This window comes from Stegastes partitus, unplaced genomic scaffold, assembly GCF_000690725.1.
Source record: "Stegastes partitus isolate 25-593 unplaced genomic scaffold, Stegastes_partitus-1.0.2 Scaffold1859, whole genome shotgun sequence".
NCBI classification, from domain to species: Eukaryota; Metazoa; Chordata; class Actinopteri; family Pomacentridae; genus Stegastes; species Stegastes partitus.
In genome coordinates, this window is record NW_007579590.1 from 19,747 (window position 1) to 47,286 (window position 27,540).

The 27,540-nt window shown below is 40.3% G+C and overlaps 3 protein-coding genes across 6 annotated transcripts; 2 read left to right on the forward strand and 1 right to left on the reverse strand.

The window, feature by feature from the left end:
* The first annotated feature begins 972 nt into the window (after positions 1 to 972).
* Positions 973 to 5,887, forward strand: nusap1 (nucleolar and spindle associated protein 1). The gene is made up of 12 exons (XM_008302701.1): positions 973 to 1,121; positions 1,277 to 1,345; positions 1,440 to 1,643; positions 2,471 to 2,642; positions 2,783 to 2,866; positions 2,978 to 3,090; positions 3,191 to 3,241; positions 3,330 to 3,508; positions 4,785 to 4,948; positions 5,040 to 5,156; positions 5,243 to 5,348; positions 5,428 to 5,887. The coding sequence occupies exons 1-12, from the start codon at positions 1,047 to 1,049 to the stop codon at positions 5,513 to 5,515; spliced, it is 1,422 nt and encodes a 473-aa protein (XP_008300923.1). The 5' UTR covers positions 973 to 1,046; the 3' UTR covers positions 5,516 to 5,887.
* Positions 5,888 to 5,947: 60 nt separating this feature from the next.
* Positions 5,948 to 10,807, reverse strand: ndufaf1 (NADH:ubiquinone oxidoreductase complex assembly factor 1). Of its 4 annotated transcripts, none has more exons than XM_008302698.1 (5): positions 10,733 to 10,807; positions 8,797 to 9,345; positions 8,061 to 8,246; positions 7,501 to 7,575; positions 5,948 to 6,410 (listed from the first exon to the last, which is right to left on the reverse strand). In XM_008302698.1, exons 2-5 carry the CDS (start codon positions 9,316 to 9,318, stop codon positions 6,270 to 6,272), a joined length of 924 nt encoding a protein of 307 aa, XP_008300920.1. In that variant the 5' UTR covers positions 9,319 to 9,345; positions 10,733 to 10,807; the 3' UTR covers positions 5,948 to 6,269. The 4 variants fall into 4 exon arrangements, with proteins under 4 accessions (XP_008300920.1, XP_008300922.1, XP_008300921.1 ...); XM_008302700.1 differs by having other exon boundaries at positions 8,797 to 9,342; positions 10,733 to 10,792; XM_008302699.1 differs by having other exon boundaries at positions 8,797 to 9,342; positions 10,614 to 10,778.
* A 325-nt stretch (positions 10,808 to 11,132) lies between these two features.
* rtf1 (RTF1 homolog, Paf1/RNA polymerase II complex component) lies at positions 11,133 to 27,058 on the forward strand. The gene is made up of 18 exons (XM_008302702.1): positions 11,133 to 11,301; positions 14,955 to 15,065; positions 15,191 to 15,341; positions 17,949 to 18,150; positions 18,611 to 18,728; positions 19,735 to 19,846; positions 19,921 to 20,059; positions 20,649 to 20,826; positions 20,914 to 20,996; positions 21,126 to 21,213; positions 21,315 to 21,422; positions 21,508 to 21,585; positions 21,700 to 21,821; positions 22,916 to 22,973; positions 23,636 to 23,713; positions 24,025 to 24,126; positions 25,789 to 25,903; positions 26,033 to 27,058. Exons 1-18 carry the CDS (start codon positions 11,218 to 11,220, stop codon positions 26,137 to 26,139), a joined length of 2,034 nt encoding a protein of 677 aa, XP_008300924.1. The 5' UTR covers positions 11,133 to 11,217; the 3' UTR covers positions 26,140 to 27,058.
* Positions 27,059 to 27,540: the final 482 nt, after the last annotated feature.

A 27,540-nucleotide genomic window follows, 5' to 3' on the forward strand; every position in this document is an offset into this window, starting at 1 on the left:
GGTCATAGGTGATCTAAATAAGCAGCAGTTTGACCAAAACTCATGTGGTCATGTGATGTCAAGTGAGTTACCTCCATGGCAACTAGGTTAACTGCCTCCACGGTGACATATCTTGATGATATTTTTATTGTTAAAAATAATATACCAACATTTTACATGACCATGTTGTAAGTTAATTAAGGTAATTTCGTAATATGTTGTGTGTGTGTGTGTATGTTTGCCAAAAACATAGCCAAATAAACTAAGAGCTAAACTCACTGTCCATTTACCTTTATCAACATTAGCTTTAATATTATCATCTAAAACAACCCCAACTCGCTTGTATTATTTTATATGTCGACAATAATCGTTGACAGCTGAAGTAAACTTACTTAAACACACGATGGAGTCCATACATTTAATCTCCCCACAGATACAGAAGGAGTCCGCCAGGACACGGTTACACTGCTGACAGTGGAGGGTCATCCGCGTTGTGAGCTCTGCTCCTGAACTCAGCTGTGTATCGTCTGTAAGTGTGATTAATATGCTGTCGTTGTATTCCATGTTAATTAAGTTTTACAGACTTTAGCTAGCAACTGGTCCCGCTTGCAAATTTGAACAATTTATCGTAAAGTAGTTCGTCTCTTCCTCCGGTTTTACGTCGTCGCGGTGTTGTTTAAAAACGTCGTACCACTGCCACCGTGTGGTGTAATGTGAGACATTCCCGTATACTGCTAAATTATTTTTTGTATAACAATTAAACATAATAAAACAGTTGGTTGCAAATTAGTATAGCTATGCAAAAGTAACTTAAAAAAATAAGCTTAAATAAGAAAACTTAAAAACTGGAAACTTAGGCGGAGAAGTTACCGATATTTAAATAATATGTATTTTCGCTGTGATTGGCTGCGACGCACTTCCGGTCACACCTCAGAGCCAATCAGCAGGCTCCCTTGGCTGCGTTTCGAATCGGAGGCAGTTTCAACCGCCAGACGCTCCTGCAGCTCGCGGTGAACGAGAAACGAACGGATTTATTGTCACAAAACGGGATAAACAATCGCTCAAACATGGATTTGGACTCCATGAAATACGCAGAACTGCAAAGGCTCGCGAAAGAGCTCGGGCTTAAAGCGAACATGAAGGTAAGAGAACCGAACTTTTTGTAATATAACTATGAGTAATTGAGAGAATTCAGACCGCGTCTTGTTATGGCTTGTAGCTAACGGTAGCTAACTGTTTGCTAACGTTAACATACATGTGGGGACTACATTCAAAACCTAGTTTTATTCAACCACAGGCTGATAAACTCCTGAAAGCCATAAAGCAGCATTATCAACGAGAAAAGAGCAACGAGGAGAACGTTCAGGTAACCTGCTCCTGATTAATGATGCAGTATTAACCACAAACAGTAGCATTTTGACTGTGTTTGATGTGTACATATCGGTGTATGGATGTTCCAGGAACAAAATAATGATGCTGCAGTTGTCCAAGAGGATGAAGATGTGGCTCAGGTTAGTCAAGATGCAACTGGTAAAGAAGAAGCTTCCAGCTCTACTGTGTTTGTGAACACACGTCGAGGGAAGGGACACTGTACCAAGAGAAAGAGCCCTGAGGCTGCAGCAGTGACTGAGTGTGATCCTGAGATGCCTCCAAATGATGCAGAGGTATGGCACATAACAACGTACTCAACATGTTATGGTTAAGGAAAGGCTTAAATTTAGACAATTGTGTGCAGAACGTTTTAAAGCAGTTTAACTAATGACAAATTCTCTACCATTGAGTTAAGTCACAGCCTTGTCTGTTGTGGCTTTAAAGAACAATGATCAGATTGTGAGACCAGTGCACATTCCTTTGAATGATGGCTATTAAAGGCCACCTTACAATTCAGCTTTATTGAAATGGCACAATGCCATACGGCAACAAGAGAAATGTTCACAACACAACCATTTTTCACCTGAGAAATCATTTCAGACAGCTCTACATGTGATCCTCTCCAGAAAAATGTCGGACAGCTTCGATAAGCATTTCAGGAAGAGTGTGACAAAATGTTTTTAATCTGTGGTCTGTTAGGTTTAGGGTTTCTCACAATCATGCACCAGTAGCTATGTGTTGGCTATAGCCACTGGGAATATGGCGAAGCCTATGGTGGTTAAAAAAAACAAAAACCTAGGAAGCATACAAAAAAAGGCTAATCTTGCTTCACCAGACCTATATCCACAGCACTGTGGGTCTGAAAAGTGAAAACCACATAAGATGCATCCTGGAGTCTACATCTGATGAGTCGGATAAAGAAAAGTCTGATGCTCCAGATTAAAAAAAAGGAAAGAAAAAGACACTCATTAATAATTTGTTAATTGCTAGTGCAGCTATGCAAAGTTGGTACTAGACCATCTTTGCATGGCGGGAATCTATGCACCAGATTGCTTTGTTGTAGTGTATATTCTTTGTGTTTAGAAGGTTTAAAGACTTAAATGTCTGTTGTTTCTTTAAGGGTGACATTGTCATGGATGCACCCCGCAATGCCAGGGGTGCTAAGAAGAGGAGGCTGTCCTCAATCAAGGATTCTGACAGAACTGAGGCTGAGCTTTCTGAGAATCCACAGACTTCTGTCAGTGAGCAGCAGCCTGATATTAAGGATGAAGCACCTGTGTGTGGTGAAGCAGGTCAGTGGTTACTAAAGGATGATACAAGCTGTAAATTTTGTCTGGTTTGAATAACCTTTCCCCCTGTCTTTCCTAAGAGATTCTTGACTTTGACATTAATTAGATTTTTTTTTTAACATATATTTTAAATATCTGTCCAGAAAAAGCACCAAAAGTGACCAAAGCTGGTAAAATCCCTCGGCTCCAGCAGAAGAACAAACCTTTGCTGAAACCTGTCACTCCCAGTGAGTTTTCTTTCATGTTTTGTTTCTCCCTTGTGCCACATAATTAAGCAGACTTTTTCCCATCAAGTCTTTACATTTTTTTTTGCAAATTATATCTTTTATCTCTCTTAGACTTCAAGAAACTCCATGAGGCGCAGTTTAACAAAATGGAGTCTATCGATTCTTATTTCCAGCGAAGGACGAAGCAGAAGGAGACCCTCAAAAATCCAGACAAAGAATTGAAGGTATTCTTTTTTCAAAAAGTCTTGGCTGACTGTATTCTGATCATTTAAAATGCTATATCTGACTGTGAAGTTTAATTTTGAATTCAATTTTATTTTTTAGAAGACTTCAGACAAAACTAAACCACAGCAAGTTGAAGGCAAAGCTCAATTGGTGAGCATCACTATCTGCAGAACACCTACAATTGTAGAACACATTGTTGAATTCTATAATGCAGTGAAAATTTCCATATTCCTTCCAGAAGAAAAATCCCACCCGTGCTACCATGTTCAGCCCTGCCCCGGTGAACAAGAAAACAGCTGAAGAAAAGCGCAGACACACTTTGCTCTCAGCCAGCAAACCTCCTCCAAATAAAACTGCCAAGAAGGAAAGTGTTCCATTCAGACCGTCTGTCCTTTCCACTCGCAGGATCAACGTTCGGTGAGTCACTCCTTTTAACTCAGAGCTTTGCAAGGAAAAGAAGTAATTGCAGTAATAATAATAACTGCCAAGTGGTTTCCAATGAAACAAAATGGATTAAAACACAAATAAAACAGAATGAATCCATGTAAAATGTGACAAATAAACAGTACATCACCAAGAGGATCTCAGAGAGGGAGAAGGAACATAGAACAATGGCCAAAAAAATGTCACAAATTCAAAAATGTCTTCAGATGAACAACATAATATGTTTTGTTTTTTTGAATTATGTCTTGTTATTGCACAGTCTTGTGGAACAGTCACTTCACATTTCACTGCCAGTACTATATGAGCTAGTAACAAATCTTGAACCCTCTTTCACTAGACAAGCACAGGCATACGCATGTGATTCATGGGCGGATACCCACAAGCTTGGTGGTAAACATGACATTTAATTAGTCTCAGCTGCAGCTATGAGCTGTTGGTTACAGTTTACTGAAGGCTTAGAACTATTAGCAGCATTCAGCGCAGCCAGTCTGCCTACAGAACCGAACCGAACACTGAAGCACATTTAGAAATCACTGGAATATAAAATTGGCAGCTTACCTGTCCTGGAGAAGAACAGCAAGCTCAGAGTATAAGAGTTATTAGATGTCGCTCCAGTTTAATGAATGCTTTGCCAATATTGACGTGTGTTTCTTTATTGTCAGACTCTGTTTTTAGAAGTCAGTTTTCCTTTTTGGGTTACTTTGCAGTGCTGCGAGTGCTAGAATAGTAACACTGAAATGGGCTTTCCACCATTTGAAGGGACGTGCTTTTGCTTTTGTAGAACAGACAAATAGGAATGACACCCTCTGTTGAAAAGCCCTGTGATTAGTTAAAGTCTCCTGTCACAAGCTGGACTTTCTGTAACCTGAAAACAGAGTCAAGAGGAAGTGCAAAAGTCTAGTTTCCTCTCAGACCTCACTTGAATTACGATATTCAGAGAGCTTATTATGGAATTTCTATCCAGTGTCGTCAGAAAAAATACACAATGTACATAAAATGCATCTAGATTTGTGCAGTGCTGAAAATATTGAATAGAACAGAAGCCAAATACGGTAACATGTTGGGTTTAACCTGTAATCTTAGCACACAGCCAATCATTCTTGCTTTTCCCTGAGTAAATAAAGTGATAGTGACAGACTGGTGAAGCACTGGACTTCACACCTACTCAGCTGGATGATTCTCTTATATCTTAAAGTCAAAGTGTGGTTTTTAACACATCTCTCTAACAGCCAGATGTGTTTGTGTGCAGATTCTCAGAAGCTACCCGTGACAACGAGCACAAGCGGTCTTTGGTGAAGACGCCAGCTCGCATGTCCCCCTGCCTGGCCTCCAGCACCCCACAAAGACAGACCGCTGATGCAGGAAAACCCAACAGTGTCAAGACTTCAGCTTTATCTGCCACAAAAACTCCAGGTACTTTTACCTTACAACCCTTGGAATGACACCAGAATTGCCCTGAGATACGTACACACTGACCAGATGACTTGTTTGTCCTCTCTGAAAGGAACGTTCGTTTTCACCGGCAACACGAGCGCTTTGACGACACCTGGAACACAAAAGAAACCCACCTTTGATCTGAAGGCGAGTCTGTCTCGTCCGCTCACCTACAAGCCTCATACAGGTATAAACTGTCTTCCAGTTCTCTGTTAAAATGAAATATTGCGTCAGTAGGCAGGACGGAGCATTGATGGTGTGTTCTTCTCGTAGGTAAACTGAAGCCATTCGGAGACGTCAAAGAAAACACAGCAGGAAACAAGTCTCTGATCGCAAATACACATCAGGAGATTTACAAACAGCACACAGTCCAGTCGAGGTGCGTCTGAAGTTGATATCTATTCAGTAACAATCTATTTTTATGGTGTCTCTTATGGATGTTCTGTGTTTTACTGTAGAGACGACAGGAGAGCGAAACACAAGGAAGACCGCAAGCAGAAGAAAGAAAACATGCTTGGGGCAAGAAGAGGCCTCGTCATGATGTAAAAATATAGCGCTTTTTGTTGTCGTTTGTACAGCCTGCTGTTCTACTGTAAATATGTTGTCATCTGCAGCAGACACATTTGTTTCTGCTGTCTCTAGTAGCCTGTTGTAGGAAAATAGCTCACGTCTTCTGTCCGGCCAGAGTTTTATTTAGGTTTGACTCATGCATTTACTAATACGCCTTTTAGCTCTGAATGATGCATTTTTGTATTTCGATGTGTAGAAAGTCGATGTCCTGTCTTGCTGCATTTGTTATTAAACATTTTGTTTTCTTTTTTACCTTTTTGGGAGGATAAGACCTGATTATAAAAGAGACTCAAAAGATTTTTGTCTTTGTATTCTCAATCTTTAAAATAAATTTGCTAGTGCAGTTTTTCCAGAGTGTAGTGTTTTAATATTGATTTTTGAAACAGAATCATACAAAAAGGAACAAAATTCATGTGGAAAATAGTTTTATTGTTTAATAAATCATCTGTATGTGATGTCATATGTACAGAACAAGCATCATCAACTTAAGTTTCTTGTAAAGGAGCAACAAAATCTTCCGTTATTGTCCTGTAACTCTCATTCAGGAAGCCTTGAATTGAATATTTTCTTACTTTAAGACCAGATAAACATTCCTTCCACACAGGTAAGAACTGTAAGTCAGTGCTGTATCACAGAACATCCACTAGGATCCTGATAAACGCGTCAACACGAGTGAAGGTGTCATTGTTTTTCTGATAGCAGTTCAACTGCAGCACGGTGGTAGCTGTTCTCAGACTTCAGGATTCCTCTTGTACTTCTCATAGGCGCACTCCTCAGTGTGTCCATAATCTATACAGACACCAATGAAGTCAATCTCAAGCTGGAACGGACCATCTGCTTTGTCTCCCAACGTAAACCCAATAGTACTGATCTACAAATGCAAAAAACATGATATTAACAGTGGCAAAAAAAATAAAAAATTAAGCCCCTTTCAGACATCCAGTTCTTTGTTCTCTGGTAGCATCTGGACATGTTGGCTTCATGTCTAAATGAGCCACCTGCGCAGTTTTCTATGAAAGTTGAGAAGCCAGTTCTAGTAGCTTTTCTGTATCACTTTGAACAGGACACACAAGATCCCAACATACTTCAGTTGTGCAAAGTGATTTGGGGTTGAAGTTTTAATGATTTCAGAACCATTATTGTTCTAGAAACCCAGTAAGAAAAAGTTCCAGAAAAACACCTTCCTCATTCATTTTTCTCTCCAACTTTGCATGTATTACAAATTAAAATATCCACAAAAATGAAACTTTACTGCAGTGCGGAGAGAACAGGTCAGATTGATGAGACTCTCCAATAATGAATGAAATGTAGGTTTTGACAAAACAAGGAGCTGAGGTTTAGTTTGTTGCTTCCAGCTGTTTAGGACTTTTTCCCTCAGAGTTTTTTAAATACGTGCAGCATCAGACAGCAGCAGGAGCCTTATGAGCATCTCAGGAAAGAGAATTTGCATGTAAATTACCATATAAATGACTTTTCTTCACATTAGACAGGTGAGCTGTCACACAGACTCACAGTTTGTCAGCTGCAGTAAAATCACCGTCCTCAGGTTGAGTCCTGAGCTTCATTACAGCTGTTGGGATAGTTTCATCTTACTGTTCATAAAGTAGTAGTTAGAATATCATCTCACATGGACGGAAGTTACTGTTTAGGAAACTATACATTTGCTAGGGTACTTGTTTTTTGTTTTTTTTTTGGTTTGATAAACTTGTAATTAGTTAAATTTTGGTCTTTTGCTTATTTGTATGTTTTTATGCACTATATAGTCTTGTGGGTACTGTGGATTTCTTCATCACTGTGATGGTTTTTCCATACAAAGTCGTGAGAAACATTAAAATAATATGTATACTGCGTCTGAAAAGGGCTTAGGTTAAAACATCTTCAGGTAATGACAAAATCTACCAAATAGTATCACTTTGTTTATTTGATGCCATTTTAGTGTAATATTTTTTCCTTTGCACTACCTTATCCAGCCAGATGGGATGCTGGTTGTCTTGAATCCTCCCTCGACTTGAGAAAAAGAACTTGGAGAAAGGTATCTGCAAATGAGCAATATTTACGTCAATTAAGAAGTCCATCCATTATCTATACACTGCTTAATCCTCACTAGGATCGTGGGGGGCTGGAGTCTATCCCAATTGACTGCCTGGACAGGTCACCAGTCTATCACAGGGCTACACTTAGAGACAGACAACCAAGCACACTCACAGTCTCACCTACGGACAATTCAGAATCACCAATTAACCTCAACATGTTTTTGGACTGTGGGAGGAAGCCGGAGAACCCAGAGAACATGCAAACTCCACACAGAAAGATCCCAGGCATCCTAACCGGGACGCAAACCGGGGATCTTATAGCTGCGAGGCAACGGTGCTAACCACCGAGCCACCTTGCAGCCCTCGATTGTGTTCCTTAAAATGAAAGTGAAGCAAATGTGGCAACATGATGCTCAAAGTTCTGTGACGTTGCTTTGCTGATCATTAGATTTCTTGGCACCTCTCAGTGGAAAGAGTTTTGTGCTCACCTTCACATCTTGCCAGTAGGGTCCCCCCCTGGTGAAGAGGAAATAACTGTATATGTCATCTTTGTTGTGCTCGAAGTACGTGTCTACCGAGAGGTTGATCATCCATGGACGGCCATCACCACGGATACGCAAATGCAGGGTGTTAAAATTGGACCAGTTGTAGTGCTGTTTTCTGTTAAACGCAGCCTAGAAGAGACAAAAGGTTGTCAGCGTTAAGTTTGAGATGTTTCCAGATCTTCGATTTCAGCAGGTTTTCATTCTAAGGCACACTTATACCCAAAAAAGTACAGTGGAGGAAGAAGGAAAGGCCTGCAAATTCAGCTATTTGAAGTGACAGCACATGGACAAAGATTTTTCTGAGCTGATGCAACAGTAGTTTCAAGGTGATCAATATATGTCAAAATGTGTGTTTAGCAGTACAACAATGCCCACTAAATTGCCTTCAGTGTTTCAGAAATCATCCTTCGAGGTATTTATTATACTAGATGCTTTAGCGTATTCAGAGGGGGTGCTTCCACCGTCTTTAAAGAAAAACATGTATCATGATTGAAAATATTTAAAATTCTTTAACATAATGTGTTCAGAATCATTTTTTCCCCCAAACTCTGTCATCATAGACTTCTCCTCTATGGCTAAGAATCAAATCCAGGAGGAGATAATACTAAAACCTACATGTAATTCATTAACTTAAATATTAGTGCTTGTAGTGTAAATCAGCAGTTACCAGGGTACTAACCCGTGGTTGTTTTGAGCGCATGGTGCAGTATCCGCTGTAACGTGTCTCTCCATCTCTTGGAGGAACAGAACTCAGATTCCCATGCAGAAAACAGGTGACATTGTTCTTTCCAAGCTTTAGGTATGCTTCACTCTGGCCTCCTATCTCCTGATCAGAAGACACAGTCCACTGATCCAGACTCTCTTGACCTCTAAACTCCCAGATCACTCTGTTCTGTTCCAGCATGTGCTCCTCCAATGGTTTGCCCTGTGGACCAATGCTGCGGTCGAAAAGCTCCTTTTTCAGCAGAGTGAAATCCTTCTTTATCCCCTCCAACCCCTTTGAGAAGTCAAAGTCAATCTTCTGCCACAGGTACTTGTTCTCTTTGGGCTGGCCGGGTCGTCTGTATTCACCCATAGCTCTTCTGGGCACAGCGAGGGCGGAGGTGGACGGGAGGAACAACAGCTGCTGCTGCTGCTGCTGCTGGAGGATGGAGCTGAGCAGCCTCACTGGAGGGAGTCGGGTGACCTTCTGCAGGGACATTTCAGGGCTGATCTGGATGATTCACTGCTGGGATGCATCACACAAGAAAGGGGCTCTGTTATACGCAGGTTACAGGATAATAATGGATACTCAAGATAAAGTTTCTCAGATTTAGAGACAGATAAACATGACAGAAAATCCTATCATTTTTCTTGACAGACTGTGATCAATATTTAGAATATTTACATAGTTATTTGGGAGAATAAATCACATTTCTATCTGCAAAAAACATGTGTTCTGCCTGATTCATTGGTCTTGTTTTTGGATGTATCTCTTATGAGTCGATCCTTAGTGACTGATCAGCTGCATTTATGTTTCAAGGTTTAATTTACTGACTGTACAAATGCGCCTTTTGAATACAGTATACAACAGAAGTGAGAAGCAACTCGTGCAATATTACTTAAATGGTAAATGATTAAAGAAAATACAATACTTGCATTATTTCTAAGTTGAACAGGAGATATTTGCGCTTATGTAACATTAAATTATGAATTTATTTTTTTCATCCAAAAATACATCAACTTATGTGCCTCAGTAGAAGGCAACTAGACCTTTTTTTTTTTTTTTTTGCTCTTGAGGACTTTTCACCTCTCATCCAAGAGGCCTTCAATAGAGCAACTTAAAGATCAAAAACAGTTCAAAACGTAATAGAGAAGAAAAGAGGAACAAGTTTAACAACATGGTCATCCAACATTGCTGGTGTGACTGGAAAAAACTTGGAAAGATTTTCTCGAAACACTAAATCCTGAAACATTTCAGACCCAGCAACACTGCAAGACAAAAACTGGTTCTCCATGAGGATAAAACACCCAAACACAAACTGAGCAACACTGTACATGCAGTCCAATGCAGGAAAGAGTGCAGAGACCTATATATAAACATATTTACATGTATATGAGTGAGACTAGCCAACAGGTTTTGTAAGCTCATGGCCTAAAAGAGGAGATCCGGCTCCTTGGGACAAGACTCAGCAATTTGCATCTTAAGAACAAGTGACCACTCGTTTCTAAACAGAGGAGAGGGATCCACAGCATCACTTATCAGGCACTTACAGTGTAGGGTCTAAATCCATAACCAAGCAGGAACACAAGCATTGCCATTATTCATGTGGTTTAGGGGTGAGAATAAAAACCTAGAAATCCCCAACAGTCAGGTAGAACTAATTAGGCCTCTTGGGTGAGAAGTGAAACATGTTTCAGAGCCAAAAATGTACTGAGCCACTTACCATAACCTGGATGACTGAGAATCTACACAGATAATACATAACTCTGCTAGCACAATCTGCTTCCACTTACCACGCTGTAGCAGCTCCAGTCTCGTCTAAACATCAGCAGACTGCACGAATTTGGTGTAATTTCAGCCACACCCTGAATATATCTGGATATATCACCGTTATAAAGCGCAAACAACTTACAAACTGTTCGTTCACACTCGTGTACAATCCCAAGGTTATCCGGTTCCACACGGCGGAAGCCTCCGTGCTGTGTTCAAGGCACATACAGACAGAAACGTAACCCAGGGAGTCAGCGCACACAGATTTACAGCAATACAACGTTGTGCCTTGAACGCAGCTTTAGTGCACCACAGATTCCTGCCCTGACTGACGCACTCACTGTACATGTGAAGTTCCGCTCTCTATTAACTACAAAGATGCTTTTCTGTTTTCAGTTTCATTGCAATAACGATTTCTCTATTTCAGATGTACTAATTAAATAATATGGGAAGCACCAGTGGGATTTTATATGTCGCTCGCAAGTATAAACTGTAATTATGCTGGCAATCAGAGCGCGCATGCTCAGTACCGCCTTTGTGTGGCTGACTGCAGAGCTAGGTAGCCTCAGCTGCTAGCCTCGGACAGACGACACAGGGGTAGCTAGCAGGTTAGCCGTGCAGCTAGTCATGGTGAATGTAAAGAAGCGGAAAGGTCGAGTCGTGATTGACTCCGACTCCGAAGACAGCGCCAGCGACGATAATTTAGACCAGGTGAGTGTGCGTTTTTCTCATTCTGCTCCGACTGGCGGCTACTTAGGTTGTCAACAGTTCGAGGTGAAGCTAACGTGCGCTAACTGACTGCGCTGTGTTTGGCCTCGCTCAGAGTGGGGCCCGTCTTATTTACGATCCTTCCAGGGTAAACACGGCATTTTTACCACAAAAAACATTGCTAGGTTTCCCTCCAGTGTTTGTTGGAGGTGTCCAGCGCGGTGGGAAATGTTTGTAGGTTGTACAGAAAGCTAGCTGAGATGTGCTACGGTTACATTACGAGATGTACTCAACGTTAGCCATCATGCAGTGTTATGTTGCCACGAAAATGCCGCGCCACAGGCCTTTGACTCGTATTTGAGGAGTGAGCTGCTTGGCTGCGCACTCTTGGGGGGTTTGTTTGTTAGCTTCCACACTAAACTAGAATAAGATGTGTTTCCATTGACTGGAGCCGCATTTGGTTCAGCTCGAACCTTATCTCCTGAATGACGTCATGGGCGCAGAGCTGAAGTTCTATTTCGGTGTTGTTGTCAAACAAGAGCTGGCAAACTCATGTCAGCTACGAGATCTGCTCTGACACGCTGGTATAACAGCTCCGATCTGCATTAAACTCCTGTGTAGTGTACCTGGCAGCAGGTTCTGCGAGGACCCTGAAGCATTGGCTCCTCAGCTCAGCCCAGAAACCTTCAAACTTTACCTGATAATTGCACTGTTTTGAAGTTGGTTTATTGTAAAACTGTGCTCTGGGCAAAGTGAGACCATCCCACTGTCTGTCAATGCTCCGTTCTTTACCACATCAATGTCACAAGCGAGCAAGAGCAACGGTTCTCAAACTATGTGTCTTGAAATTAGCCTTATTTGAACATATACAGAGCTATAACCATTTTTAAATTTGTGTCTTGCAACAGAAACGCATTAGAACCAGCTGGAGTGAGATTGTTATATTTCAAAGGTCATTTAATAGTAATTTTGGTGACCTTAAATGTTGAAAGAGAACAGGTACAGGTGCTGATGAAGGGGATAAGGTTCACCAATAAAGTTCAGCAACACAACAAAACAGCTCATTGTAATCAGGCCAAATCTGTGACCTACAAATGAAAGATAACACCCAATGTTTGACTGAGCACTGTTTTGGATCCACAAGTTGACTTCTCTGTAGCTTTATAAAATAGGATTTAAATTACCTTTGTAAAAGTCCAGTCATTGTCATTTACATATCTCATGTAAATTATCAGCTGTTTTGCCAAAGTGCCTTCCAGTAGAAAAATAAGACTGGCTGCAAATGTATCCAGTAAGTTTAGAATAGAATAGAATAGAATAGAACTTTATTGATCCCTTTGGTGGAAACCTCAGGGAAATTGCTGATAATACTGAGGTTAAGACACTACAGTGTTTTCTCTCATGTGAATTTACCCAAGTAATTTAATTATTGTAGCTTAAACACTGCAAAATTATATAAAATACAAATTTACCGGAGTAAACTAAGTATTAAGACCTGCAGTATTATTATTTGTTGTCCAATATTACGGATAAGACCCTCCAAAATTTTGCATGGAAAACCCATGCAAGGCACAAAGTTAAAAATATGCAGTTGTTCATATGAATGCATAGAAAAAGTGTCAAGAATCACAGAAAACTCAAATATAAACATGTGTGCAGACGACCATATGAGTGGGATAACCGCAGTTAAGCATATTGGCGAGATTTCAAAAAAGAGGTGGAGTTGAAAGAGAAAACGCGAGTTAAGTCAGCTATTCAATACAGAACAGCAAAAAAGAAACTGAAAGTGAACGTTACTAGGGCAGCTTCAGAAAGACCGAAAAGCAATGGAAAAAAGGTGAGGACTAAATATAATGATGATCAAAGTGATGCAGGAGCAGAAAATGCAGGTAATATATCTGTAGTGCATCATGGAGCTGTAAGGGTTTTAAAAACAAGTAGTAGAATTTTGAACTCAGCTGTGTGTTTCACTGGCAGCTGATGTAAATGAGCCAGAAGTGGGCAGATGTGCATTTTTTTCTTTGTACCAGTTAGAGGCCTGGCAGCGGCGTTCTGAACAATCTGTAGTGGTGTATGGTTTGACTGTCAACCCCAGTTACAGTATTGCAAACTGGTAAAAGCATAGATAGCAGTTTCCAGGTTCTTGTGGCATAAAATTACTTTCAATTTGTCCATGAAGATTCCAAAATGTCCGACTATATCGTGCACATTTTTATACAGAGGGCAAAGCACGTGCAACAAGGTGGTGAATTAAGAAGATGAGACAGGTTCACCTCTGCCAGTACAGAATTTATTGTTTTCCAATCACGTTTATTGTCATTTTGCTGTACATACACAGTAGTACAGGCGAGATGAGAGAGCGTTTCTTCAGGATCCAACAACTTAAAGCAATTTAAATAAAGAAGTGTTTGCATATCTGGATCAACAGTTCAGCATCCTGATAGCTTGTGGCGTGAAGCTGTTGATCATTCTGGAGGTTCTTCCTTTAATGCTCCAACTTTTGATCTTTAATATTTTGAATATGAAATTGTAATTTGGAACAATTCAGTTATTTATGAAACAAATGCTGCAATTCAGTTTTGTTTAATTCAAGCAGGTTGAATTCCTCAGGAGTTGTTTATTCAAGCCCATTGATCAAACGTATGCTGTGTGGTTAAGACATGCATGCTGTGGTTCGACTGACACAAGCCCAGTTTTATTGTTTAATACTCTTGTCTAGTGTGTCTGACCCAGAGTTTAAACTATCTTGTCAATGCTTTGACAAAAATGTTTCATCCTCCTTGTGTGACTGTCGCACTTTTCATGGCATCTCATGTGATAAAGCTCTGTCACATGTTTTAAATCAGTTACACCGTGAATATTGAACAGAAACTTGGCTTTAAAAAACACAAAAAACCAACACATATTACAACTCCAACTACAATATCTGTCAGACAAATTACAATTCAATATTTTCCCCAAATCGTTTAGCCTCTGATCTGTTCAATCTGCATCTCTCCAGTTATCTTGAGGCCATAGAGGGCTCTGGTGCTGAAAACCAAGTCGGCAGCCCACTCTGTATGATTCACTGTGACTGTCAGCAGAAACACTGAATGTTATACTAACAAAGGCACAGAAACTGCATTTAATTCAGATTTGTCATGGAGGCTCTGTGCTTTAACACAGGTGGGACGTGTCCTAGTTTAAGGCTGTTTTTCCACATTCTTAGAATAAGCAACCTCACATTATTGCTTTTGCGTCTGATCAGACAAGTATGTTGAATCAACGTTATGCCTAAATGTTGTTGAGACAAATTGCACTTCACCGCCAAAATGTTTTTTAATGACTACTGGTCATATATAATTCTACCTGTGGGCTGCTGAACAAAAATACACCTTTGTTCTTGCTAGTCGGTGAGAATTATGGTAATTTGGAAGCTTTCCTCAGGTTTAGCATTCAAATCTGGCTATTTGAGCTGAGTCTGAGGTGTTCGCCCTTCATCGTCCACACAGTTTCAGCTTATTCACCTGTATTTAGTTCATGATTGCATCACCTAGAAGCATTTCCATCGCCCAGTATGAGCGGGGTTCCATTGCATGGGGCATTTTTCAACTTTGCGGCTCTGTTATTGCACAGGGTGTTATTTCTGAACCACTTCTCTGTGTTGACATTTTCAGGAGCTGCTGTCTTTGGCAAAGAGGAAGAGGGTTGATTCGGGTGAGCAGGAGGAGCCCGTTAGCAAACCAGCAGCTTCTACAGACTCTGAGACATCTGACAGTGATGACGAGGTATGGCAGCGTTCGTATTTTTCAATTCGGGACATGTCAGACACAAGAGAATAGGCTGCTATTCTCTGTCACTTACAGCTGTTATTTTGCAAAAAACTGATGTTTTTTTTCACCTTATTGTCTAGTGGACTGTTGGTGGCACCAAAGGCAAAAAGAAGGTTAAGCCGGGCAAAGGGTCTGAAAAGAAGAATGCTACGAAGAAGAAGGTTAATAAAGCAACGGCGTCCGGCAGCTCAGATGGCGACAGCTCAGCCGAGAGCTCTGCGCCAGAGGAGGGTATGTGTCTTCATCAAGCTTCTTTTCTAAGAGCCACACTCTGGAATTAGTGCATCCTAAATAAGCCACAGCTACTATAAAAGTTCAGTTCAGATGTCAGCTAACTGCACACATTCATAGCGCGTGCCCTCAGCTTCGTGACAGCTTACTGAGACATATGATGAACACATCACCAGGGTGCCACAGGTACTTCAGGTGACTGGGATTACATGACTCACTCTGTCATCCCCTTTATCCCAGGTGGCACACAGTGCAGCCTCGAAGCTGTTGTTTGTTCATTCGTGTTGCTACACATTGTTATCAGATGCACGAATCCACACATTTATGGAAAACCTGAGAAAATTTTAGGTCATTTAGAAATTCCAGATTAAGTGTCCAATCCAGGTTAGGTAGTCCACAGGTGATTTAATATTTGCTTCACCTATAAAAAGCTCCGCATCACAACTTATCTTTAAACCACGTGAACTTCAAGCAGTTACCGGATGTTTTTACTGTCACATTATTACTCACCGTGGGCTCATGTCACTGCAGTATAAAGACCTGCACCTCTATGGAAACAGAACAACCATAGTTTGAAGAGAGAACTCAGAAGTATCCTTTGTGCAGTGAAACAGGAAGTTTAATTTCTTTGATTATTTGTTTCACTCACAAAAATGGAAAAAACACCCATTAATGAGCCTGCATAGCATCTTTCAAAGCACCCATGGGTGTGACAAGTACAGGAAATAAATGGGGACTCTGCATGCGAAAGATATTTTACTAGTTGCATTTTGAACTTGTTTCCATATGTGTCTTCTCTCTGCTCTGGGTAAACACATTCTGCCATTCAGCCAAGAAGTCTCAGAATTTTTGTTATGCAACTATCGGTTGCAGCTGAGTCCTTAATGGCTTCACGGTTGCGCGGAGGAGCACAGAAGTTTTACTTTTCTGCAAAATCTGATGCAAATGTTTTATTTTTTAAGGAACGTTTACATGAGACATGTAGAATAAAGTGAATCTGATGGAATGTCACAATTTTATGCTGAGATTTGGTTACATTTTCTGAAGGAACGACACATAATTATAATTATTGACCGTTGCAAAGTTGAAAATTCAATTATTCTTCTGTTTTTACAGTTTCTGGCACTGATACATGGTGTAACTTTGGCTAAAAAAATAATAATAGCATGCCTTTTAAACCCTTTAGTGGGTTTTAGGATTGAGACTTTGGTTATTTTTAAAAATGCAAGTAAGTGAATGCATAAAAATACATTATTCTTTTACTAATAGGAAACACCCCAGGGGATAGCATTTACTCACTAACAAATAATTAAATCTTTCTCGATTTGCACTTTATATTTGGTTTTAATCACATTAGTCACGCTGAAAGAAGCTGTAACTGCCCTCCGGTTCAGGCTGCTTTTATTTACCAGCTCGAGAAAGTACTGTGTCACTTTCAACTCCATTTGAACCTTTTAAAATGCAGCCTCACTGCCTGATAAAGCTGTACATAAAATCTGTTGATGAGACATTCGGTGCAGACCAAACACAATGGATGTAATCAAGGAACAGAATTTGGATCAGCTTTTAAGTTTTTACAGTCGAGCGATGAGGGTGTGCATCATATGGAAGCAAATGCTTTGAGCAGCGAGTCCTTGTTTTGATTCCTTGCCGGCTATCGCGTTTCCCGCCTCTCTCTCCACTTTTACTGTCAATTAAAGGCAAGAAATCCCCTAAAAAATAATTATACAAAAGCTTAAGGCTGCAGATCTGTTTAATTTGACAGCAAAGCACTGAGCAGCAGAACACATGCCAAACAAGCTTTTGTTATAATAAAAAAAAAAGTCAGCCTGCATAATCTGCATTTTTAATGTGTAATACGAACATTCTGACTTCTTGCTGTGTGCGGTGTGACTAGTTTTTTACAGAACAGCAGGCCACAGCAGGGGTGGCTACCTTCCATTACTGCCTGCTTGATTTGGCACTAATCTGCAGTCAAAAAATGTCCAAAATGGAGGTTGTTTTAGAAGATTCATTTCAGTCAGCGCTCACCTCTACGACCGCTTCAGCTGAGCACTTCTAATGCAAAGCAGGCGCCGTCGGAAATGTCTAGTTTCCATTAGTAGTAACTGGATACAGCTCTGATAAAGGTGAAGCACAGTTCAGCATAAACACTCAGGCTGGTATTAATGAGATAGAATTACAGCTTTTAGGAGCAGCGGTTTCTACTGGGCACGGTATTCTTCTGTTGTGCAATATCTGGCAAAAAACATTTCCTTCAGGATGAATAAAGTTTTATCTTGTTTTATCTTATCCTTCGTGCATGTGAAGGCACTTTTAATCCTACAAAAAAATGACGCGTTTAATTTAAAATCCACAACACAAACAAGGAATACGAACTAAAATGATTGAGTATGAATACATGGCTATTGCTGGAAGACCTTGACCCTACAATTAATACTATATATGTTAAGACTTCACTGTTGTTAATAATTATCAGTGATATCATTTGTTTCTATCATCTTTTAGACAAACCGTCCTATTGTTTTAGGACGTCCTCACCTTGTAATGTGATTGTGTTTGAAACCAGCTGATCCCTGTTTTTGTGACTCTTTTTGACATCCTCAGGCGAGGTGTCCGACTCGGAGAGCAACAGTTCGTCCTCCAGCTCCGACTCGGACTCCTCCGAGGACGAGGTGTTCAGGGACGGCTACGACGACGACCTGATGGGCGACGCCGAGGACAGAGCTCGCCTGGAGCAGATGACGGAGAAGGAGAGAGAGCAGGAGCTGTTCAACAGAATTGAGAAGAGAGAGGTGCTAAAGAGACGGTGAGTGGCAACAATGTGGGAGTGAAAATTTGCTAAATGCTTCTTGGCATTAAAAACTCTTTTTATTTATGAGTTGCTTGGCCTATAAAATGTGAAAAAAGTCAGTCGGTGTTTCCTAAAGCGCAAGATGACAGAAGATATTCACATTTAAGAGGCTGGAGTCAGAGAATTTTGACATTTAATTATCTATTATCTAAATAGTTGACAATGAATGTATCAATCGATTAATTTTTTACTGCTCTATACCAAAGATAAGTGGACCAAGTGTTTAGATAAACCAAAAAAAAAACACTCCTGACATTTACTTGTATTGAAAAACAGCAGCTTTGTGAAATTTCTCAGCAGTGGACTTGTAATGAAATTCAAAAACACTTCATGCATGAAGCAAAGTCTGGCGATATAACAGCGCTGTGTTTAAGCTCACGGTTTATTTATTTCAATGTTATGTTTGTTTTCAAAGGTTTGAAATTAAGAAGAAGCTGAAGACGGCAAAGAAGAAAGAGAAAGAGGAGAAGAAAAAGAAGCAGGAGGAAGAGCAAGAAAAACGGAAGCAATCTCAGGTTCAAGACACACAAGTGGTGAGTTTAGTGTCATGGACGTTCTAAACAATATCAGAAAGTCATGCCGGGGTGCCGCTATGGCTCACCTGGTTGAGCTGGCGTCCCATGTATAGGGTCTATAGTCCCCAACGCAGCGGTCATGGGTTCGAGTCCCACTCATGACCCTTTGCTGCAGGTCCTTCCCCCATTCTTCTCCCCCCTTTCCTCTCTCTCTCTCTCTCTCTCTCTATCCTATCTAATAAAGCCAAAAAATATCTTTAAAAAAAAAAGAAGAAGAAGGTCGTGCCAAAAAATTAAATACATCTTGGGTAGTGTTTTGCTCGCGTCTGAATGTCCAGACATGTCATCAACTCAACATTACAGTTATGCTGATGTAGTGCTGCAGTAGCCGTGTTGTCTTCATGTATTTTAATGCTTATTTTAAAGTATTACATGAGGAAAAGTGCCCAGTATCACAAATGTTTACATGCTTGCTTGAAGTAGTTTTTGACTTTTCGTATGGAAAAAAAAGTTGCATAATTGGAGATGGAAACACCTTCTTTTTTAAATATTCTGATGTAGAGAACATTTACGCCACCTGACTGATCAGCTGCTTTTATTGTCTTTGCCTTCAGACGACATGAAACATGGCTGATACCAGCTGACAGGAAATAATATTTAGAACTTTCCTGTCTGAAAACAATTCTTGAAGGTCTCTCTGTTATTTTTTTCTAACCAACCTTTTGTTTATTTCTTCTTGTTGGAGGTTTTTTAGTGGCTGACATGCTGCTGGTTTTGTTTTCAGTTTTTTTTGAAGCCATGTAACATATACTGCCTCCTTCTGATGACGTTATTCAGCCTAATTATTTCGCTCCACTGCAGTTAATGGAAACAAGCCTAATGCTCTTTTTCTTTTCTGAAATGTTTTGTGACATTTCAAGACTCTGCTTATAATGAATTTAGGAGTGATATGGAAACGTGGCTAACTGCACCCTTTGTTTCTCCTTTGTGTTTATGTGTGACTGTGATCTGCTCCCCTCTCTAGGTCATGTCACACAACAAGGAGAGGCGATCCAAACGTGACGAAAAACTTGACAAAAAGTCGCAGGCCATGGAAGAGCTAAAAGCCGAGCGTGAGAAGAAGAAAAACAAAACAGGTCGGTGTGTTTTTACTCCTCTGTGATTTGACTGTTCAGTCCTCTCCAGATGCTGACGTTTCATCTCTCTGCAGCCGAACTGTTGGCCAAACGTCTGCCCCTGAAGGCGAGCGACGTTTACTCCGACGACGAGGAGGAAGAGGACGAAGACGATGACAAGTCATCCGTCAAAAGCGACAGGAGTTCGCGCTCATCGTCTTATGATGACGACGAGTAAGTGTTTCAAGCAGTACATTTGCTGTTGTTGGAGTTCTGACCTTTAACATTGGCTGGATGATAATTTGACCTCTACAGGGCTTGAGCACAGAGTCACGGTATGCTGGATATTTTTACTCAGAGAGAGGATGCGAATGTGATTCTAGATGGTAGTAGATGCCACAATTAATATACCCAGAAAAAAAATAGGACCATTGCCTCTTTTTGTGTAGAATCAGGAAAATAATGTCGTGCAAAACAAACATGTTCTGTCAAATGAGCGCTCTCAAATGCTCACGGCATTAATAGCTTTAGCTCAGATCACAGCATGCGCAATTAGCGTCAAGTTATAAACATACAGAGTGAAAACAACCTAAACGCTACATTATTAGGCAATAAAGACAGCTTGAATACAGAAGAGAAAACTTGCAGCATCTCTGACTTCTGTATAAACAAACAGCATCCGAATTAATCAGTTAAGAGTTCAAACAGCATGTGATTAACTTACACAGCCAGCATAAACAGTAACTACATACATCTACAGCCACAGCACCACATTTTCTCTCTTGATTTTAAGTAATATCTTTGAACTGTGTTGTGCCAACAGGAAAGAGGAGACTCCACCGAAGTCGCAGCCAGTTTCACTCCCAGACGAGCTCAACAGGATCCGTCTGTCCAGACACAAGCTGGAGCGCTGGTGCCACATGCCCTTCTTCGCTAAGACTGTGACCGGCTGCTTTGTGAGGATAGGCATCGGAAACAGCAGCAGTAAACCAGTTTATAGGGTGAGCCTGGCTTCTAAGTAATGTCTCTGGCACTTTTAAGAAGTAGTTTCAGTTAAATTAAGATTTAATTTCTCTTGTTGTTGGCAGGTTGCTGAAATTGTGGACGTAGTAGAGACGGCGAAGGTTTACCAGCTCGGATCAACACGAACAAACAAGGGATTACAATTAAGGTCAGTTTTCTGTCACTGATATATTCAGCATTTTAAATCAGATCATCAAGTATCAGTTGATGTTTTTACTCTGTCTTTCATTGTCGCTGATGCCCTTATGACCTTATAATGCTCCTAAATCTTCCTCAGGCATGGTGGTGACACGCGGGTTTTCAGGCTTGAGTTCGTATCAAATCAAGAGTTTACAGAAAGCGAATTCATGAAGTGGAAAGAGGCGGTAGGTGGATTAAAAAAGACAGAAGAAACTTCAACTTCATTCTGAAATGATCAAGTGGAAGAAAGTGGCTTAGATTGAGGTTTTATTTGTTGGTTTTGCAGATGATGGTTGCCGGGATGCAGGTTCCGACTCTTGACGAAATCACCAAGAAGGAGCAGTCCATCAAAGAAGCTCTGAATTATAAGTTCAACGACAAAGACATTGAGGATGTAAGTCTGTTTCATGATTCTTGTGTTTTCTCTGGCTTCATGTGTTATTAACTACAGTAAAACTCTTGTCTTAAATTCTCTGCAGATTGTTAAAGAGAAGGACAGATTCCGCAAAGCGCCACCAAACTATGCCATGAAGAAAACACAGTTACTCAAAGATAAGGTAAAAGAAAATTACTTCTCGTACCAACTTACATAATGTTATGTAAAAGAGGAAGTTTGTTCATCATAGTAAATTCTGAACAGCTACTCTAACCATGACATGTTTTGATTCAAGGCCATGGCAGAAGAAAGCGGAGACGGTGAGAAGGTGAAAGTGATTCAGGATGAGCTGAACGAGCTCGAGGAAAGAGCAGAAGCTCTCGACAGACAGAGGACCAAGAACATCTCTGCCATCAGGTCAGCAAAACCTACGCAAAGAAACAATCTTAAACCTGTCTGCAGTAACACAACTTTCAGATTTTTTTTTTTTTTTAAAGTAAATACAGTGATCTTAGAATAGAATAGAAAGTCTTTGTTGTCATCTTGATCTTGATGGCTACCATGATTGTTCACTGACTTTGGAAGCATGATGCAATGATCAACCACTGGTCATTGAACAGTAGATTTCTGTAAATTGAATCCCATTCAACTGAAAAACTAATTTAAAAGATAAATGTTAGAAAATTAGGTCGTCCGCAAGCGATTTATTAGCAGGTTCTTCCCAAACTGTGAGATAGGAGAGGGGTTGACCATCATCTGCCTGCTATCTGAGAACAAGTTCTGAAGCACTGCAGGATTCTGACTTGCAGCCATAATCTGACAGACGGTGGCTTCGTACCGTTGGCTCCTCAGCCAAACACATCTCCTGCACTCCTCTTGTAGCTGAGGAGGTTTACTGTTGCAACAACAGACCATCTGCAGGGAAACACAAGCCTGTCTCAGTCTAACCCAGCTCATGTTCCCTGTTAGTGGGTGAACAGTTTAACACCCGCTGAACGTCTGGGCTTTTAGGGGACGATGAACGTGCACCGCTGTGAAGCAAAGGCGTGCACTGGACTTATTGTGCAAGACAAAATGAGAGCATCATTGCAAAACAGAATTTGGCCGAGCAATAATTCTTCTCAGTTATCTTGGTTTCATATGTAGCTGGAAAATAGAACAGAAAAAAAAAATGCAATTAGTCGCGCAACCCTACTCTGCAGATGTTTTTAATAAATCAGGAGGTGGAGTTCCTGGCTTCAGATACATGCTATAAGGGTCAAGATAGATTGTTTTAATAAAGTTGTAAGTATCCCTGTAAAGTGTTTTCTATTGGCAGTAGCGGGTTTCTTCTTATCGCTGGTTGAAAAACTTTCCAGAGAGGAGAAATAAAAAATGGGTCGACAGCCTCCAGACATTAATTTAAGGCAAAGACAAAAACCAGAGGATTTTATGTCATATTTTTAAAATACAGCCCTTATTATCATTACTGTGTCATTATCTTTAACTCTGACTTTGTTTTTGTCTTCCAGCTACATTAATCAGAGGAACAGAAGCTGGAACATTGTTGAATCTGAGAAAGCTCTTGTGGTACGTGATCCTCCCACTCCACCTTCATACATCTGCTTCGTTACCTGAGATGACTTTTGATATTAATATTAAGGCTCGAACGAGAAAAAACTGTTCGGCGTAATAATAAGGCAGAATTATTGATTACATATTGGCCCGTTTATGATTAAATTAAACACTGTTCAAGATTCAAACATGGAAGTGCCGAAAAGTTGGTTTGTTGATAACAAACCAAACAAATATGACACAAGTACAACAAAAGCATCTCAGGACATGAAGGACAGGTTCCATCTCTACAACTGTGTTTCCTGAGAACAGCAGTCTCTCTGGCTGCAAACACTGTATTTACTACCCTTCTAGAAATGCTCCTACATTTCAGATGTTTTCCTCATGTGGCAGCGCTCCAGCGTGACAGTGTTCAGTTCCACCTCAGTTCACTTCAGGCCTCACAGCAGCGTTAGTGAGGAGATTAGAGTCCAGTAACTTTAGCACCGGATGTCCCCATTATAGTGCTTTAGCTCTGTTAAACTGTCAGGTTTCAAACCACCTCATAGGCTGCACAGAATGGAAAATATATCCTGCCTATTTATTTTATGGGAGTGTTCATTGTTGTGAATCAAATGTCAAAGCTGTGCTGTTGTTGAAATATCCCAATGCTTAGTTTCCTGTTTATTTTCCAACAGGCTGAAGGACAAAATGCCAAAAACCAACAAATGGACCCTTTCACACGAAGACAGTGCAAACCCACCATGGTGTCGAATGTAAGTTTTCTAGAATTATTATTTAATGTATTATTTCCTACGTGTTGAGGCTTTTCGTTGCCCTGATTTCACTTCTTTAATAGTTTGTATTTGCAGATCAGATGTGTTTCTTTGCTTAAATGTAAATTAAATATGTATGCAGCAGCTGTTGCCTTCTAAATTTGGCCACCTTATATTTCACAAGCACAGTCTTAGCTATTTAAATCAGCTCTGCTTCTGGCACAAGACCCGCTATATGTACTATACTTCTTCATATGACAAATCTGCTTGTGTTGCTGTAATCTGTTGCTGTGCTGCTCTTCGCTCTGCAGGCCAGAGATCCGTCAGTCCATGCAGCTATTCTCGCCCACCTGAACCAGAAGTATGGCTCTGGGTCGGTAGCCGATGCTTCTAGTGCAGAGAAGAACAAACTGGTAAGCAGAGCACTCCCTGAACTCCCACAGTGAAGATGTTTGGAGAGTGAACGCAGAAGTGTTTACTTATTAAACAGGAGTTTGTTTAGTTAATTGGAAATGATGCCAAATCCTGGTCGTACTCCTGTTCAGGATAAATGTCGTGCAGACTGGAAACCGTGTGGTTGTTGCACAGGAGCTGGTGGTTTCAACTGTTTGGTGCTGGATTTTGTCTAGAAAGACTTTTTCTATGATTGTTAGAATCTGTCCATTAAATTTTAAATTTGTAGTTCTACTCTTTGTTTGAAATAATTTGTTTCAATGGCTAAATTATTGGCAAAGTGTCACTTTTAAGGCTAGCAAATCACAATTTCTTTTGTAGAAGTATTCCTACGCTAACCCTCTGAATCCCAAAACCTGCTGGCAGGTTAGAAATGCATGTTGTTGTTTTAAATCACCAAAATTACAGAATTTATTAAAGCAAGAAACTGTAAAAATTGGACGAATCGTTGGATTTTCCACTTTTCAGCAGTCCTTGAAGTAATCATATGTGACTTTTGGTTTTGTTGAAAAAGAACAACCAAATGTAGGCTATAAAAATAGGATATTTCATCAAAATCACTTCATTCTACATGTTTATTTTAGAATTTTACCAAACATAAACTGCAACAGAGAATCCATTAGTAACTTACCTGCGACCAACAGTCATGTGATTAAAGTTCAGTGACTTTTCAGCTGAACTGCTGGCTGTGTTTAACAGAGCAAGAGGAGACAATTATGGAAACTAAGTTACCTGTAAATGGTAAAATTGATATAATGTGTTCTGTGAGGGGTCACCATTGTTTCCAGTATTAGTAACACCTTGAGGAATATTGAAAAACTATATACATGGTGATTCTACGTTTTTCAGCTTTTGTTGAATTAGTAATTCACCTTATAATTTTTTTTCACAACATTATTACTTTGTCAGACTGCACAAAAGACATTTGTGAGGTCTCTTTATTTCCAGCCATGGTTGTTCTGTTTTCGTTGAGGTGCGGGACTTTTGAAACTTTTGAATTTTTTTTGAAAATGAGCCCACAGTGAGTAAAAATGTGACAGAAGCTAAAAAAAGACTCAGTAATCTTCTTGGGGTTCAGAGGGTCTAAGCACCAACATTATACTCATTATTGGGTTCTTAATTTCTTTATTTGGGTCTACTAGAATGTGTTTCTAGCTTTGTTGTTCACAAACACATTATGTTTCTCAGACTCTACATTGGTTCAACAAATCCTTCCCACTCTGACTACGATATTCCCTTCTAGCTCGTGGCCCTTCTTCCAAAAAGCAACCAAATATTTCTCGTGGAAGTGACTCTAGTGAGGAAATAATGATGGAACACAAGGCAGCTGCTTATTTTTTGTTTGAGGGCGTGTTAAACTAGCTTTTTGGGGAGGCATTTTACAAATTTGTAATCCTATAATAAGCCTGAACTTCCCATGAGGTGTTTGAGGCAGGTAAAGAGCCGTGTTTTCTATGGGAGAACATGACTTACACGAACATGCATAACTACAATAATGAGACTTTGTAAGTTTGCAGACTAAGGAATGAGGAAAAGCAAAATATGTGCTCTTTAACAAGCCCTAACCTGAATCATAGATGAGGAGATCTTACAGTTTGTTTTTCTGTCCTCCTTTGTTCCAGGGGCAAGCAAACCCGAAAGACAAAGATGTCCCCAAGCCAACCACTGACCTCTCAGAAGATTTGTTTAAAGTTCACGATTTTGACGTTAAGATTGACCTACAGGTTCCCAACGCAGGTGAGATGGTTTTACCTTCACGTTTCCTGGTGCAGCTCAGAAGCTGTATCGATAGCTGGATGTTTTGCTTGTTTGCAATGTAATCTGATTACTAGTTACAGTGTGTAATGTTGCTTTTGTGTTCTGCAGAGGCAAAGTCTCTGTCTGTGAGCTCCAACGCCCTGCCGGTGAAGGACGGCGCCCCCCGCAGGTCCCTCAACCTGGAGGACTACAAGAAAAGGAGGGGCCTGATCTGAAGTGGTCTGTCCCTCATCCAGAAACCACATTGCATGTGTAAGGAGAGAGCGTGAGTGCGTGTGTGTGTGTGCGTTTGGGAAAAATGTAAGAGTGAGTGTGTGTGAGGATGTGTGTTTGAATGTTGATCCAACAGACTGTTCATCCAAACGCAGAGGAAATACTGATTGAACAAAGACAACTCACTTTTCTCAAAGGATCTCTCCTGGAAGAAACTTGTCCAGATATCTGTCGTTTTGTTATTTTTGCATTATCACAGACAAACTCGTATACTGAGTTGTGTTTTTTTTTTTATGTATTTAACTTCTCTCCCTCTCTTTTGGATTGTCTGAAGTCCACTCCTTTTTTTTTTTTTTTTTTTTGGGTCTTTTTGTTTCTAAAAGGACACTGCGCTTCTGGATTATTACCTTGAACGAGGACACTATCTTAGAAGGCTTAGGTTGTTGAAATTACTGGACATCAGCTGGAGTTGACCAGCTTGTCCTCTTCAACACTGAATTAATGTTGTAAATCTTTTTCCCCCTAAATGTACGATCATGTGCCCTCGAAGTCCATCCTGAATTTGAACAGCCTCGTGGGTTTTTTTTCTTTTTTGCAGAGTATAGATGATTACCATCTCTGACTCGACCGTGACGTCGGCCCTCCATTTATCTGGACATTTGTCACTTTTTAAGTCTTTGAAACAACCCGATTTAAGAGGAACTCTTTTCTATGGCTGGCCTGCTTATAAAAGTATTGGCTTCGTTTCTGTTATCTCTTAGTTGGTTGTTCATGGGATAAACTCCCCTGCCCTTAACTCCCAGAGCAGATTCTACGTGTTATCGATTGTGTCCATAGTCAGTTCCTGTATTGATGTGGCATGCCATGTAAATATGCATTTTCGAGTGAGTGCGGAAAAAATAAAGAGGCACTGTTTCATAACTTCTGTGTCAGTTTGTGTTTTCTGAAGTGAAACTGTGGCAACACAAGTCTCCTGCTCAGTGTGTGATTTTATGTTTCTGAAATATGCAGCTTAATGAAGCAGACTTAAATTACAATTCCTGCTTGGATAATTAATTTTGCTTGAATTGTTCTTCACTACGGCCAACACTGACTCCATTGCAGAACTACAAATGTCTGTTTGCATTAGCTTCAAATATGTAAAAAAAAAAAAAGAAGAAAAAGTTATTGATAAAGTCTTTTTGAAAACAAGGGTTTAAGTGCTTTGACAGACAATACAAAGGCAGGAGGCAACATGACACCAAAAGGCTGCATGCAAAACTGCAAAACACTGTCAATAAATACTAGTAAAATATTTAAAGCAGTAAAACCTCAATAGTTATGTCACTGTTATTTGTACAGAACATTTAGAACAGGCATTGAACCGAATTGCTTTTCAGTCGAGAAAGAAGATTGATATCAAG

Excerpts from the sequence above, each read along its gene's own strand:
- ndufaf1 (XM_008302698.1), bottom strand. The coding sequence starts at position 9,318 with ATGTCCCTGCAGAAGGTCACCCGACTCCCTCCAGTGAGGCTGCTCAGC. Across the intron at positions 7,576-8,060 it reads CCTACTGGCAAGATGTGAAG|ATACCTTTCTCCAAGTTCTT; the intron begins GTGAGCACAAAA and ends GCTCATTTGCAG. Across the intron at positions 6,411-7,500 it reads ATCCCATCTGGCTGGATAAG|ATCAGTACTATTGGGTTTAC; the intron begins GTAGTGCAAAGG and ends TTGCATTTGTAG.
- nusap1 (XM_008302701.1), top strand. The coding sequence starts at position 1,047 with ATGGATTTGGACTCCATGAAATACGCAGAACTGCAAAGGCTCGCGAAA. Across the intron at positions 2,867-2,977 it reads GCTGAAACCTGTCACTCCCA|ACTTCAAGAAACTCCATGAG; the intron begins GTGAGTTTTCTT and ends TATCTCTCTTAG. Across the intron at positions 5,157-5,242 it reads CACCTACAAGCCTCATACAG|GTAAACTGAAGCCATTCGGA; the intron begins GTATAAACTGTC and ends TTCTTCTCGTAG.
- rtf1 (XM_008302702.1), top strand. The coding sequence starts at position 11,218 with ATGGTGAATGTAAAGAAGCGGAAAGGTCGAGTCGTGATTGACTCCGAC. Across the intron at positions 15,342-17,948 it reads GAGCTCTGCGCCAGAGGAGG|GCGAGGTGTCCGACTCGGAG; the intron begins GTATGTGTCTTC and ends TGACATCCTCAG. Across the intron at positions 23,714-24,024 it reads AACCCACCATGGTGTCGAAT|GCCAGAGATCCGTCAGTCCA; the intron begins GTAAGTTTTCTA and ends TTCGCTCTGCAG.